The 16,678-nt window shown below is 41.3% G+C and overlaps 1 protein-coding gene across 1 annotated transcript; it reads right to left on the bottom strand.

The window, feature by feature from the left end:
- Positions 1–1,327: 1,327 nt before the first annotated feature.
- On the bottom strand, positions 1,328–8,097 carry IFIT2 (interferon induced protein with tetratricopeptide repeats 2). The gene is made up of 2 exons (XM_010996284.3): positions 7,947–8,097; positions 1,328–3,548 (listed from the first exon to the last, which is right to left on the bottom strand). Exons 1-2 carry the CDS (start codon positions 7,949–7,951, stop codon positions 2,147–2,149), a joined length of 1,407 nt encoding a protein of 468 aa, XP_010994586.1. The 5' UTR covers positions 7,952–8,097; the 3' UTR covers positions 1,328–2,146.
- Between the last annotated feature and the right edge of the window lie 8,581 nt (positions 8,098–16,678).

Raw genomic sequence — 16,678 nt, 5'->3', positions numbered from 1 at the left:
CCAATTGCCCCAAGCATACCATGACTTTTCTGGTTTCCCTGAAGATTTTCAGGGTTAAATAAAGTTTTATGTCACCTAATGTGCAACATTTCTAATGGGGAAATATTCCGCATTACTGATGTCACGGCCCAAGACCTTTCACTAGATCCTAAACCACCAAATAATTTCTCCGTTCTGTCACTTTCCTATCATTTTGTACCTGGGCTCATCAAAGCATTTTTGAACAAAGCAGGTCTTCATATTAAGAAGAAATTTCCCCAGTAGTGGAAATAATAAAATTTTCTCCATATGTTTACAATCTACAAATGACAAACGAGCATTCTTTCCTTCTTTTTTGCCTACTCTTTCCCTGTCTCTACTGGTGAGACGTCTGTTTTTCCAGTCAAGTTTTAAAGAAATGTATTATTTCTAGCATGTTGTACAGAATCACTTATTTTTTTTATTGAAGCATAGTCAGTTTACAATGCTACATGAATTTCTGGTGTACAGCATAATGTTTTAGTCATACATATGCATACATATACTCCTTTTCCTATTCTTTTTCATTATAGGTTACTACAAGATGTTGAATTTAGTTCCATATGCCATATAGAAGAAATTTGTTGCGTATCTATTTTATATATATTAGTTAGTATCTGCAAATCTCAACTCCCGATTTATCCCTTCCCACTCCCTTTCCCCCCTGGTAACCATAAGTTTGTTTTCTATTTCTGTGAATCTGTCTCTGTTTTGTAAATAATTTCATTTGTGTCTTTTGTTTTTTTTAGATTCCACATATATGTAATATCATATGGTATTTTCCTTTCTCTTTCTGGCTTACCTCACTTTTAGAATGATGATCTCCGGGTCCATCCATGATGCTGCAAACGGCACTATTTTACAGAAGCACTTTTTTATTCTTTGCATGCTGTGTTATGATTACAGGGAGGGCAGAGAAGAGGCAAAAATCTCCCCACGTGCTTTCTGAAGCTCTTATATTGTGGTTGCCTAACCCCATTGTTTCTCCTAGATATGTTCCTTCTAGATTTGACCTGTTCTCTGCTCTCTTTTTTCAAACTATCTCCCCCCTCAGTTAGATGGGACAATTGAACTCCTGTTGTATAGAGTTCACATAGACAATCCTGGATTGAGGATTGTCTGGGGAGGAGGGGGAAGAAGGCAGGAGGGAGAGAGAGAGGACACCCAGCCCTGTCTAGGCTTTGGTCCCCCAGCCTTTGGATGGACACAGCACAGTAATGTCTATGCAAGGTGTCAGGGAGGGGAAAATATCCCCTTACCCTTCTGGGTTCTTCTGGCTGATCTAATAACTAAATTGACACACAATAAATAAACAGGAGAAAATCAGATTTAATTTCATTGGTATGGAGGTCTCACAGATACAGCCGAAGAAGTGACCAAACTGCCCAGCTTTATACCTTTTAGACAAAGAAATAATAAATGTGTGAGGAATGGACAAGACAGAAACTTAGGCTTGGGTACTAGTTAGTGGAGAGTCTAAGCAGAGTTGATTTACATAGACTTCTCAGTCCTGAGTTCCCTGTTTCTGGCAGTAAGGATGTCTCTTTACCTCCTAATGCAGGGATGGTACTTTTCCCATATGAGATTTATTTTCTGCTTTCAGAGGAGGGTCAGAGTGTTCTTCTGCACTGGCTGTCTCTCAAATAACTTTATGCCGCTCTGGTATATTTTAGGGCAGCCTGCCCTGAACTCCAACACAGGGCCAACCTGTATAGGATCTAAAAATGACTCTGAAGATGGGAAAACATTACAGAAATGGGCCACAGTGTTACAGATGTGATGTATCTGGCTGCTTTATAGAAACGTAATAACAAACCCAAGGCATCTCCCCATAAGGGAATGTCACGGTGCAAACTGCTCCCAAGAGGTCAATTGAGAAATAGCCTCTTTACCAGGGTCCCAGGACCTACCCCCTAATCTAGACCCTTTCCCAGAACTCCTTGAGTGATTCAAATGTTAACACTTGGCCAACAGAATTCTTCCGTAACCCTAACCCAGTACTGTGGCCAGTGTCTTAGTCCATGCCTAGGCCATACCAGTTGTTAAATATTTTGAATGCCAGCTTGGTGGAGGGGTTGAATTCAGCTCCATTCCAGCAGTAGCCCTGTGGGTACCACATTCTGATTCCTCATTTCTCAGCTAAAGATGCCGAAGTGATGAGGTTTCCAGAGTCCAGATCCCTCTCAGAGTTGTCCTCTGCTGGCTGCATTTCTCCATTCAGCTCTTGAAGAAACTCCAAGAGATGCAAAGCCTCAGAGTCTGCTCCATTTTTAGAAAGCCTGGTTTGGGCAATGTTTTTCAGTTTGAGTTTTATCTTTTCTCTCTCCTTTGATTCCTGGTTTATTTTCATGCCCTCTATAAAGGAGTGGATGGCCTTGTCTTCACATTTCATTTGATACCACTGAAAGTTGCCATATCGCAGATGGAGCACCTGTTTGGCTACAGGAGGAAGCACTTTGCTGAATTCTTTTTGAAAGTAATGCTCTGCTTCTTCATACTGACCGACCCATGCATAGAGGCAGGCAAGATAGGAACAGACACGGGAGAGATTGCCATTGATCTCATCAGCTCTCTTTAAATGATCCAGAGCATGTCTTATTAGTTCCTGTAACTTCTCTCTTTTTCCATACATTTCATTCTCTTCCATATTCTGTATTTCCAGGACTTTTGCCCTATAGAAGCACCCAATATGGCAATGCAGGTAGGGGTTGTTTGGCATGTATTTTAGAGCCTTTCTGAGGAGTTCTATAGCTTGGTCCAGGTCACCTTTTCTTCGGTACAGCCTTGCTGCCGCACGAAGCACATCTGTTGCCAGTGGGGCTTTCTCCAAAGCTTCTTCAACTAATGTCTCAGCTTCGGCTTCTTTGTTCATCTTTTGAAGTTTCAGAGCCAGGAGGACTTTGACATACTGATTGTTAGGATTCAGCTGAATGGCTTGCCTCAGAGGGTCAACGGGATTCTGAGGCTGTGGCCATTTACCCAGACGGTAGCTTACGATGGCCAGTCCAGTGGTGGAATCTGGATCCTTGGGATTCTTTTCCAGAGACTTCTCAAAACACACCTTCGCCCTTTCATTTTGGGTTGGTCCACACTTTAACCGTGTCCACCCTTCTTCACAATCCATCTCAGGACTCTCAATCCTGTAGGGGCTGGAAAACTTCATACACACTTGTTTCACCTTGTCTAAATAAAACTTAGCTTCTGAGAGTCTTCCCAGGTGGTAGTAGACCCAGGCATAGTTTCCCCAGGTGACCAGACTTCTGACTTCTGCCTGGTCCTTGTGCTCTTGCTGGATTAACTCTTCAGCTTGCCGTAAGCATTCCAGGGCGGCCTCGTGTTGGCCTCTGCAGTGTTTTATGTAGGCCAGTATGTTGCACATTGTGGCTTTGAATTCACTGTTTTGAAACTCAACCTGGTTACACACTCTGTCTTCAAAATCATCCAAGGAATCTCCTCTGGCGACCAAGTTCCAGGTAAAATGACATTTTAGTCGCCATAGGCTGCTCTCCAAGGAGTTCTTTGTGGTCTCACTGTGGGCAAAAAACAGACAGATGAACACCTTGAGACGTAGCACAGATTCCCCAGGCAAGAAATGGGGAACCTGAACAGTGTTAATCTCAATCAAAAAAGAATATCCTTTCCTTTTTTTCCTTTCTATATTTTGGCCTATGTGTTAAATACAGGAGGAAGCAGAAACTGGGTGACTGTGGGCAGCAGAAGAATTACGGAGAGGGCAGTGGGCAGGGCTCTGAGCCTGAGACGAGGCTTCCCTGATTAAGGCAGTTGGTGTTGGGTATGCTGGCCCTCAGCTTTTTGCAGAGGCCAAATCCATGGGAACTGATTCCAGTGGAGGTCTGATTTTATGTAGTTTTTAAGAAGGAAGACTATTGAATTACTTTTTGTTTCTGTTCTTCCTTCTTACCTAGCACTTACTTTTTGAAATTGTAGCTTTATCATTTTCTGTTCTTTTAATGGTTTGCCATCTTGATCTTAATCTCCTCATGGTCTGAAATTCAACTGAAATTCAACTCCATCTTGTCCTCTATGTTTTAAATTCCTTAGTTCTCCTTAATTTGTATTTTTTTCTTTTTATTATTTTCTATTTTCTGTCTAATTATTTGTCATAAATCCTTCATTGATTTTTGTCTATCCGAACTTTTGGAGCTTTCATCAGATTGATTTTGTTTGGTCTTTTTGTTATTTTGATAGTCTGTATTCTCATTTTTTTCCTGAACTTTTCTATTTTAACCATTCCAATCTTATTTTCAACCATTCTTAATTATTACTCATTTCCCCCCTGCTTTTGTATTATCCTACCTCTTAATTTTATAATTATTATTCTGTGTACTAGTATGTCTTCAACTTTTACTTTGGAGTAAAATGTAATCATCCCCACCCCTACTTCTTAACAGGTGATTTCTGTTCTTAACATGTCTCATCGAGTTGATCTACTAAGAATTTTGTACTTGCTGTTTTAATTTTCCATTAAAATTTAACTTTTCCCTTCCTGTGGTTTGTTTTTGGAGGAGTTCAGAACAAGTTTCCTCAAAATATGCCACTCTGGCAAGTGGACTGTTATTGACCTGAAACCAATCAAGAGCCGGTAGATTCAAGAAAAACTGCTCTCTCCCTTAATTGCTTAAAATAATTTAGAAAGAGTGCCTGGTCCAGGAGGAGAAGTATCACCAGAGATGATTACAGAGAATATGGGCTAGGTGTGGTAAGCTGAGGAGACCTCGGCTGGGCCTGGATGGAGGTCAAGAGTCCTGTGTGTGTCTGGTTGTCTCTAACGGCACCGCAAATGTTTGTTTACCAAATATTTGCTTTTCCCATCTTCCTGTCTTCCTCCCCTTTGAAGTCCCAGACCCCTGCCCACTTCTTCTTAGCTCAGAATGGCATATGAGCCTCAATTGCCTGATTGCCTGTGGGTTTCTAGTCTTATGGAATTCCCATATGTATGTAATTAAATTTGTTTTTCTCTTGTTACTCCGTTTTATGTTAATTTGATTATTAGACCGGCCAGAGAACCAAGAAGTGTACAAGAAAAAAATTTCCTCCCCTGTACTTTATTTTGTGTTTGGTGTGGTTTGGTTTTGTTTTTTCCCTCCCCTACGCTTTCATAAAAGGGGACAAGAAGTACAGCTAGAGAAGGAAACTCACAAGGCAGCGAGCATCTTTCCTTATGGGAAATGCTCTGTTTCCTTGAGGGAGGATTTTGCAACCCTTCTGGGAGGATTTTTCATTCCTTTGTATTGGTCTTCTACATAAGTAAATAAACAAACAAATAAGTAAAAACCAACCAAACAGAAACAGCAAACAAATAAACAAAAATCCCTATCTTGAATAAATCTGGAGATTGAGTAGGTTAAAATCATTTATTGTTCCAACTTCTTTCTCAATGTTTCTTTTGTATTGAGTCCCTGAAATGTTTTTTTTTCTCACTGGAAAATTTTTTTTCATGGTGTATGTTAATCAACTGATTTTCTATATATTATGGATTCTGACATGGACAGCCAGTAGAAATCTGGGAAGTCATGTGATGTGGCAAGTACCAGTTTTGAAATACTTGTCTAAATGGAAAATTATATTCCCTCATTTTCTTCCTGTCCCCTATCTTTTACTTTTTTATACCCTCCAAGCCCCCCAATTTGATTAGACCAGGGCTGGGCACCCAAACTCAAGTGGAAGCTGGAAATGGAACTGAGATGGAGTGAGGGAGGGAGAGAGCTGGAGTGAGTGAGCCTTCATATGTTAAGAAGAGTGCTGTGCACGCCGAGGATCTGATGGCAAACATATTCTGCATTATATGCTGCAGAGAGAGTGGCCCAGATGCACATGGAGAAGATGCAGAGAATGGGTCCCCCAAGCTCCCCAGTGCCCTGTTCTGGTTCTCCCGGGATCATTATTGTCCTGTGCATGGGTCCTATGACCCATTCTAGGAACTTCCAATCAGTTCCTGCTCATGTCTGTTACTTAGAGATGTAATTACCGCAAATAGAATAAATGAAAAATCAGAGGGAAAATAGGTAGGAATTTCTGCTCAGGGAAAAACTGTGTCATTTCAAAGCCCCATGCAGGTCTTAATGAAGAGCCAGGTTGTCTGAGCTTCTTGATGTAACAGGACAAGTGCTGGCCAGGAGAGTGACTCACTTGGCAGCTGACATTGTAATGACAATAGCCTCCCCTTGAGAAGTTCATTTCCCAACTGGTTTCTCTTCCTTCCTAGCGAGGTTACGGGAAGATATTCTTAGCACATGAGCTCTTTAGCTCCTTGCTCATGGTATACAAGGAACAGAGAGAGTGAATATAATTGAGGTGATCTCCAACATATAGTCAATTATGCATTTGCAAGATAAAGACATTTAATATATACACTTATGTAAAATTCCTTTGAGTAGTATTCAAAAGGCATCTGGTTGCACTGTGTGATTTTGAGATTTTTTTTCTACTGGTAAGTCAGAAGCTGGTCCCAGACACTTGCTTCCTGGACTCAGACTTGTGAGATTTGTGCTCCTGATGCCCTTAGAAGTTCCAAATATTTACACAGCAAACAATTTCTTCCCTTGCTTCTTGCCTGGATGAAAGCCACATTATCCACCAGACTCAAAGCCAGTGCTGCCACCACATGTCTTAGTGCAGTACCAGCACCTCTGGGGAGCCTATTAGAAATACACATCCCTGGATCCCAAACCAGACCTACCAAGTCAGAATCTCGGGGTTTGTGCAGCAGTATTGAGCTCAAGTATCTGTCTTTAGCAAGCTCTGCACTTGGATCTTATGTATGCTCAAGCTTGCGAACCACTGTCTTAGACCACAGGAGCAATGCCTGGTGACAATCCCTATAGCTAAAGAATCAAAGAAAATGAAAAGAACTTATAAGTCTGTACTATTATGGGAAAGATTCTAAGGGAAGACCGTGCTAAAATTCTAAAGAATAAGAAGAAGGTTTCTAAAGATTCTGAGTTACTATGGAAACAGAGATCTAGAAATATCTCCAATGATTTTTTTTCCCTATCAGGCAAATGTGCAGACCAGCAGGAAAAATATCTACTTCCTCTAGGAAATAAGGACTGAGGCTAATACCCTTGGATTCTGGAGCTCCCAGCACTGAGCCTTAGGTATCCAGTCTGACTACCTCACCCTCAAACTGTAGAAAATAGAATAGAAAGCTCCTTTCTTACTCAATGAGCTGACACCTTCTCTCCAGGGAAATCTTATGTTTCTGGGGTATGAGAGGATTTTAGAGGTGGGGACTGTTTTCTCCAAGCACTCCGTCTCCAATTCATACTTCAGGTAGGAAGACACTGGCCTATCAGTAGAGCCTTGGGGTGAAAAATACTTGTTATTTTGTCAGCCTAATGTAAATCTGAGATGACTGAGCACATTAAAAGTAAAATCCACCTTAGCATGAAGTGAGGTTGCTACCCTGAGTACGTTTTTAACAATATCTGCTATAAAGAGATCTTTTGTTAAATAAGAATCTTATCAAATGCCCCTCACTTAATCCTGTCAAAAAAGAAACAAAGGAAAGACAGTCTACAGGAGCAGTTCCCCCAGACTCATTTTTAAATAAAGCACCTGCCTGATTAAACATCTCTCTCTTTGCCCTCTACCTTCCTGCCTCACTCCTTTCTGACCTCAGTTCTCAGCTTCCCAGGGGCAGTGAGAGATGCCCATAGGAAGCATGACTGTGTGAGGCAGAAAATAACTTAGGAAGGAGTAAACAAGCCAGCATCAGTAAGACAGATAGACGACCTACAGAGAGAGATGCCTGGAAGTGATAAACAAGACCAACTCTCCGATTCTAAAAGTAAGGCTATAAACAAACACTAAAGCAAAACAATTCAAGAGCATGGCTAGTTAGAGTTTTCCCTCCACAGCAGGATTGATTAGACATTTCCAACACGATCAGAGAAGATAGAGTCTACCTCATGATTGCTGTGCACGTCTCAGCTGTTCTGAAAGGCTGCTTTTCAGGCTACTGCGCTCGTCAGAAATCTTCCTCCTCTGCCTCAACTGAATGATAAAGAGCCCTATATATGGAAGCACCAACTGGTTCCTTTGCCTAAACAGACTTCAAGAAAGAGAAATTGAAACTGGAAAGTGAAATTGGCAGGGCTCTAAGAGGAAGTGAGTCTTGAGTGTTACGTAATAGCCGAGTCCCATTCCCTTCTCCCCCATCCGCAGTAGTGAGTCAGAACTACTTTCTTCTTCTTCTTCTTGTTTGTATTTATTGAGGTATAGTTGATTTACAATGTTGTGTCAGAAGAACTTCTTTGTGAATTGTACTGATGTCTTAGATCAGCTGCCATCAAGGGAGGCCAACTTGAAAAAGGATACATTTACCAAGCACTCTGCCTTATGATTGCAATGTTAACCCATCTTCACTGTCTACCCTTATCACCAATATGACCTGCAGGTCACTGTAAAGGGCAGTTATGTGATTTCCACAGGGCAGGGGGGTTTCATCTGTTTCCCTTACTGCTGAATCTCCAGTCCCTGTAGTGATACCTGGCACATGGAAGGCATTCAAAAAGTAGTTGTTGAAATGAATGAATATATGATTGGAACCCTGGGCTCTGATGTCATTCTGTCTGGATTTGTAGCCAGGCTCCATTTATGTGCTGTGACACTAGAAATTACTGAATGTCTCCATGCTTCGGTTTCTTCTTCTGTGAAGTGGGGATACCGCCACTACCGTGTGATGTTGTGAGGATCAAATGGGTTAATGCATAAAATGCCGTTAGAATAGTGCCTGGAATATAACAAGTAAATGTTAGTTTTTGTTATAATTAATAACTAAAATCACTAACCAAAGAAACCAGAAGATACATTTTGATGTTTGCCTTTTTCAGAGCTTTAGCTGACATCCCATGTTCCATCATGATCACTAACTGAAGCCAAACAATTCCTGACATCTCTCTCCATTTTTGACTTCTGTGAGCTCCATATTTTGAATCCCCTGGGTCACCTTGGTAGTCAGCATCTGCACACTGCAATTGGCAGCCATAGTGGTTTGTTAGGATAGAGGAAATGTGCTTCATCCTTATTCATACCCTTAATCATAAAGGGATCACAATGTGCACAGACCCAAGGGGGGAAGACCCAAAGATACCACACTAGATATCTTTGAGGTCAGGGAATTACACGGAGCGTAGGTGAAACGTTTTCTCCGGTAAAACTGAGGTTGCTGAGGCAGGTTATTCAGTTTTGGGGAAAGTGTAATTTATCTTGGATTTTTCTGCCTAGTGTAGGGTCGAAGCAGAAGTTATGCTTCTTGGCAATTCCCTATCCTTTTATTAGGAAACAGCTAAGCCCATCCCAGTTGGGAACCCTTACTTGTAGGTCTCACTCATGAGTCACAAGTTCTCATTCTGTTTTCAAGTTCTGTTATGTATTTATAGAAATGCAGGTTAGATGTACAAGAAATGCTGAAATAGGAAACTGGAACACTGTGGATTTTGTTCTGTTTTTTTTTTTTAATTTGCATTCTGGAAAACTAGTGAATAGCAATGTTTTAATCTTATTGATCAAGGTCCCAGCTGGAAGAAGTACAGGGAAAGCACAGGGTCACTGTGTTTAGAAATATGCAGAGGTACTGATTTACCCTTCAGAAATCTGTGTGGTCAGTGGCCGTGTACAGTGAGTCAGCTGATCTGGCAGCTGGGCTAGTGCAGGAATACGTGGTGTGACTGCAGGATAGAAACTAGGATGGAAACTCAACTCACTCTCAGCAGTATGTCTATTTTGAGAAAAATGAAACTTACTCAGTGAGAGTTGTGATTACTCTAGTTGTTGCCAATATTTATGTGTCTGTGTCCTAAAATACAGGCGTAGGGCTGCCCCTGGCTCAGCCTAGACCAAGGGAGAGTCCTTATTTGCTGTTGCCAAGAATGAGGAAAGCCACCCTGAAGGGCAGCTTTGGCTGCAAAGTGGTATAATGTGCTAGTTCTCACATTGTCATCAACCACCTGCAGTATCAACGTCACCTGGGAACCCTCGAGAAGTACACATTCTCAGGCTCTGTTCTAGACCACGTGAATCAGAAATTCTAGGGGTGGGGCCAAGCTCGTTCCACTTAAGTATATGGGGAGGTTGGGAAATGGAGTTTCAGATGGGAAAGCCCCCTTCCCAATGACAACTTAATAGTCATCAACAAATTCCCTTTATCTATACAATTCTTTAAAAAAAACTTTATCGTATAATTTCTGTACAGTAAACTACACATATTTCAGATGTACAATCTGATGAACTTTGATAGATGTATATACCTGTGAAACCACCACCGCTGTCAAGACACCTTGCATCTAGACAATTTATAATCTCAACACCAGTGCGTGGTAGAGCCTGTTCACCCACCTCCTTGTTAGTATGCTCTTAGGAAAGGTGTTTTCGTTGTTGACCTGAGACGGTCTCCCTTGTAGTGTTGGTGTGCTGTGCTCGTAACAGGGGTGATGCTGACAATCATGCCATATGTTTAAAGGCCATTTTCATTTCCTGCCTGTTCCTGATCTTTGTCCATTTACCCATTGAGTTTCTTTTTCCTTATTGACTAACAGAAACTGTTTCAGCATTTGAGGAAATTAAGCCTTTACCTAGTAATGTGTTGAAATAGTATTTTTAAGTTTGTCATTTATCTTTTGACTTTCTAAAGGTGTCTCTTTCATGAAATATATGCTTTTAACATAGTAAAAATTTATTCATCTTTTATACCTTTTGTGTTTTGTTTCATACTTACAACTTTCAGATGCCACAATTAAAAAAAAAACTCAGGAATTCTCTTTGTCCTGTATGTTACTCTTTATTGCAATATAGTTTTTTTCCAATTCCTTTTTCCTTCCTCAAGTCTCAGTTAAATAATCCCATTCGGTAATTGTTGTAGTAGAAGTCCTTTAGGTCATGTGTAATGTACTAATCATCACAGTATTAACCTAGTATTCACGCAGATACTTCTACCCAAATGGTCTCTTAAAAGGATAGTTTCTGAAATGACATTCCCATGGGAATATTTGTATGACTGAACAACTGTTTTCATTAGAAATCCATTTGAATATATGTATATTTAAAGGGGATATTTCTTTTTATTTTGATTGACATTTGAAAATTGTTTAAATTATTTTAGTCTATTGACTCAGAGTACATTTGGTTGAAAAAGAAAAGGCAGAGTCAAGAAAACCAATAAAATTCACCTAAGGTATCAAAAAAAAAAAAAAAAAAAAGAAAGAAAACAGAAAGAGAGAGAAAGAAAAAAGAAAGGACAGGGTGAAAAGAGACTATTCCAGAGTGAAAAGAAACCATGCCCTGTGTGAATATAAGAGGGCAATTATGTAGCTTCCATGGCACCATGTAGAAGCTGGAAAAGGCAAACAGATTATCCCCTAGAACTCCAGAAGAAATGTAGCTCTGCTGACACCTTGATTTGAATTTGGTAGACCTGTGTAGGACTTCTAACCAACATAGTTGGTTATAACATAATTATCACACTGAGTTTGTGATAATTTGTTACAGCAGCAGTAGGAACCAACACACCAGCTGTCCTCCATTCACCCCTGCAAACATGCATCTCAATTAAGCATGCCCCGCATGTTAACGCAAAACCTGCTCTCCTCTCAGGAATTCTTGCAGAAATTTTGTGATTTCTATTTTTAAACATTTAAAATTTTGACTTACATGGAATTTATTTTAGAGTCTAAAGAGTGAGGAAAGAGGGTCAGCCACCAATGGCATTCTATTCTACTCAGCAAATATTGAGTGTCTGTTGTGTGCCAGGCCGTGGGCGAGAGTTAGGAAATCCGGATGATGCAAACTGAGGATCAGTCAGAATCACATAGCCCCAGAGCGAGTGCTTTCCCTCACAGGAGCTTTTGCTCAAAATACCTATATAACAGAGATAAAAGTGATTCTGAATTTCCAGATTTGGATGAGAGAGTGTTCGGAACCTGGAAAAGGAGGCAGAAAATTGAAAAGCCCAGCCATTCGGCTGAGTGCCTTGGAGTTTCAGGTTCTCTGTCTCCTTATTTCCCTGCCCTTCGTGACCATCAGACCAGGCCTCTTTTGCTTCCCTCTTCTCTCTCTGAAGCCCAGAGGCATGATTAGACCCTCTAGGGCCCTCTACCCTTCTGCGTGGTGGGCCCCACCGCACCCTCTACTGTTTCGTTACTTCTCTCCTCAGCCAGAGATGCAGAGGGGATGAATCTGCCAGGGTTGGAGGCTGGATGGTCCAATGGGCATCCAAGGCTTCTCTCCAGGCTGTCGGCTCTTGGGTACCCTTTTCTAATCAGTTCACGAGTGAATCGAGAGACTCGTCAACCCACGGTGGCTGGGGAGTTTCTGAGAGTCCTTTCTTGGCAATTCTTCTTGGGTCTATAATCAGCTTTTCCTTTTCAGTCAACAGCCCGTGTATGGTCAAGCCCTCCAGGTCGTGGCGGATGGCAGTGTCATCGCACATCCTCTGGTACTGCCGAAAGTTGCCGTAGTGCAGATGGAGCGCCTGTCTCTCTGCTGGAGGGAGAGCCTTACTGAATTCTTTCTGGAAGTAATACTCTGTCTCATGATAGTATCATACTGACCTGTTATGGCATAGAGGCAAGCAAGGTCTGAGCAGGCATGGGGGAGGTTACTATTCAGCTCAACAGCTTTCTTAAAATGATTCACAGCGTTTTTCATCATTTCCTGTAGTTCATCATCTTCATTAGTTGAGCACTTTATTGATCTCTATTTGTCTGATTTTTGCTCTGTAGCAGCATCCAATCTGGAGATGTTGGTAGATGTCGTTTGGCACTGATTCTAAAGCCTTGTTAAGTAATTCTATATCTGGGTGCAGAGTGCCTTTATTTTGGTAATATTTGGCTGCACTGCGGAGTACATCTGTTGGACATGGTGTTTTGTTTGAGGCCTCTTCCACTAACTTGTCTTCTTCTGTTTCTTTCTTGATCTTTTGAAGAGTCAGAGCCAGGAGAACATTAATATACCAGTTGTCAGGATTCAGCTGCATGGCCTTCCTCACAAGGTGAATGGTGTTCTCTGTTGGTGCTTTGTCACCCAGACAATAGAGTGTGATGGCCAGTCTCAAAGAGTACTCTGGGTTGGTAGATGTCTTTTCCAGCGCCTTCTCAAAACACTCAGCCCGTTCGTAATACTTCCCTCCCTATTTTAGAAGCGCCCTTTCCTCTTCACAGTCAATCTCAGGGCATTCAATTTGATAGGAGCTTGCAAACTTCTTGCAGAGATTCTCTACCTTATCGATGTAAGCCTGTGCTTCTGGAAGTCTGCCCAGATGATTGTAGACCGTGGGAGAGTTTCCCCCAGGTGACCAGATGTATGATTTTGCCTTGTTGTTCCTGCCTGTGCACAATAAATCCCTCTGCTTGCTCTGCGTGTTCCAGAGCCACTGGGTTCTGGCCTTAGAGGTGTTTAACATTAGCAAACAGATTGTACACAGTTGCTTTGAATTCTGTGTTTAGAAACTCTTCCTGATCACATACTCTGTCTTCTAAATCATCTAAGGAAATTTCTTCATCATTTAAATTCCAGGTAAAATGGCATTTCAGTTGTGGTAAGACATTTTCCATGGAATGTTTGGTGATTTCACTGTAGGGGAAGAAAAGTGAATATTTTGGAATGTGAGAAAGCAGAAGTACAAAGTAACAGGTTTGGAGCATAGGCACCAGACCACTTCTTAGAAGAGGTTAAACATACAGGAAATGCACTACTTTTCAGTCCTTTAGCTAGCTTCAAATACTGGTAGCCCACATCATGAGCCTTTGTGGCCTCTTTGCAGGCTGTTTCAAGTTGTCTCGGAGGAGATGATGGACCAGGTGTGGGGGAAGGATAAATTCTTGTCATACTAATATGAGGAACTGACCCTCATCCCCAAGGACACTGACTAAAAGTTAGCTTAGCAGTCCTGGCCAGACTATTCTATGTCAGGATGCATTCATATTATTCTTTTTTTCCACCCAGATTAGATTCATTCGTAGATTTGACAGAACAGTTAGTTCTTCCCGTTAATCTTTCTAAATGCACGCATATCAGCCCAGAGGCAAAAGAGAGAAAGAGAGAGAGAGAGAGAATGGAAAACAAACATATCCACCCAGATCAGGAGGAGGGGAAAGAAAGAGGAAGAGGGAGAGAGAAGAATTTGCTTTTGGCAAGTGACCATCCCCAAGGGACATGGGCACATTTCTCAGTAAGGAGGAATGGCTCACAAATTCACTCTACAGCCAAATAATGATTTTGACTTTTAATGTTGTATTCAAATCTAATTTGTTTTGTAGTGTTTTTGAATTCTTTCACCACCCCCTCAAAGGTACACAATGTAGCCTCTTCTCACCGATAGCAAGTGAGCATCTCAAGGATGTTTATTAAACATGCAGAAGCACATTAATTGGTGTGAGGAAATGATCAAGCTCTAAGGCTAAGAAAAATGCAGGATATCATGTGTTGTTTCGTATGTAAAATATAATACAACCTTGGGAAAGAATACTCATAATGATAATATAAATAAGAGCTAACATCGATTGAGCACTGATCACATGCCAGGCACTGTTCTAGGGGCTTTACGTGTATTAACTCATATAATCCTCACAACAACCCTGTAGGGCAGGAGCTATTATTTGTGGATGAGACATGAAATAGCTTGTTCAAGGTCATATAGTTTATTAGCCAGCAGAGGAAGAATTTGAACCCAGGCAGTCTAGCTTCAAAGCCTATACTCTTAACTACTAGTCTAACTGTAGATGGCAGCTATGTAAATATGATTCACTTGTTAAGCACATTTGGAATATACACATCTATTAGTGCGTGTGTATATACATATACTTATCCACAAATGTTTGTTGAACAAATGAATGAACTTATCTGTCTGTCTATATCATTCACTTGGTCAACAGATACTGGGCCAGGTGCCATTTTAGGCACTAGAGACATGGTGCAGAAGAAGACAGACAGGTCCTTTCAGCTCACATTCCAGTGGGAGAAGTGACAGTAAACTACAAACACTGGGACCATACAAGAAAATGTCCTTGCATACTACCCAGTCATGATTCTTGCTGTCCTGATAAAATTAAAATTGAGAGTATTGCTTAAGAGTTACATGAGTAGGTGAGGAGTAGGGTAGTGGGTGGGGTTACTTTAAGGAGGGTAGTTTGAAAAAGACTCTCTAAAGAAGATACATTTAACCTGTGACCTAAATGACAAGAAAGAATGAGGTATTCAAAGATCTGAGGGTGAAAGGAAACTTTACCAGGCATAAACAAGAGCAGCTGCAAAGGCCCCAAGACAAAAATGAATTTGGCATGTTTAAGAAAAAGCAGGTTGATGTGGCTGATACAAGGGAGAGCGTCATGTGAGATAAGTCAGAGGAGGAGTCAGGGACCAAGTCACATGGGGACCTGTCAGGTGGGATAAGGAACCTGGATGTTGTTCTAAGTGACATATAAAACCAATGATCAGGGGTGTGTGTTGGGGGAGACTTTAAGCAGAGGCGTGACTTGATTTTATATATATCTGAACAAGACCATTTTGGCTGCTGTATGGACAGTGGATATTAGGAAGTCAAGTATGGAAGCTGCTAGACCAGGTAGGGAGCTATTGCTGTGGTCCAGGCAAGGAGTGATGGTGGCCAGAACCAGTATGATAGCACAAGAGACAGAACTGAACATATTTGGGGTACATGTTTTGAATGTCAGGTCAACAGAACTTGCTGATGATTGGATCCAGAGTATAAGGTAGAGAGAGAAATTAGAATTACAGCAAATTTTTGACTTGAGCAACTTGATGGACCCTGGTAACACTGAGATGAAGAAGACAACAGGAAAAGAGGATTTATGGAAGATGCCAAGAGTTCTGTTTTGAAACTGTCAAATTGAGAAGCTTATTGGACATCCAAGTGGAGCTGTTAAGGCAGTAGCTGGATATATGAGTCTAGAGTTCAAAGGTCAAGTCTGGGTAATAAATCTGGAAGCCCTGAGCATATCAGTAGTTCTGGAAGGCTTGGGTCTGAACGCCATTACCTATAGGAAGAGTGTAGATGTAGGAGAGAGGGCTGGCCCAGACGGGGCCTGGGGGTACCGTGACATTCAGAGACCCAACAGAGGATGAGGAGCAGCAGAGGCTGAGGAGGAGTGGCCGGCGAGGAAGGAAGAAAAGCACAAGTGGTGCTGCCCTAAGAACCAGTTAAAAAAAATATGTATATATATACTTCAAAGAGGAAGTGATGGAGTTAGTTCTTGAGAAAGAAACTACAAGGAGGACAGAGAAGTGACCACTGGAGTTGGCAGCATGTTAATCATTGGTAACTTCGTGGGTCAAGATGTGTGTCAAGAGTGATGGAGCAAACGCTTGTTTGGAATGAGTTGAGGAGAAAACAGGAAGTGAGCAGACAATTCTAAGAAAGCAGAAGCTTGAGTGGGCACAGCTGGAGATGGCTGAGTGGAGATTATTTTTGAAACTGAGTGATATTAGTGAATGTTTATTTGTTGATGGGACTGACACAGTAGAGATGGAAAAACTGTGATACGAAAGAGCTGATAATTGCTAGAGAGAAGTCTTTAAGTAGGTACAATGGGATGTGAATTTGAACAAAATTATGTTACTTGACTTTTTTTTTAACAATAGGGGTGATTATTTCAAAATTAGGGAAAGGAGGCAAGACAAAGGC

Source organism: Camelus dromedarius, chromosome 8 (assembly GCF_036321535.1).
Source record: "Camelus dromedarius isolate mCamDro1 chromosome 8, mCamDro1.pat, whole genome shotgun sequence".
NCBI lineage: Eukaryota > Metazoa > Chordata > Mammalia > Artiodactyla > Camelidae > Camelus > Camelus dromedarius.
Note: the sequence above shows the minus strand (reverse complement) of the source record. Positions and strands in the feature narration are given on the sequence as shown.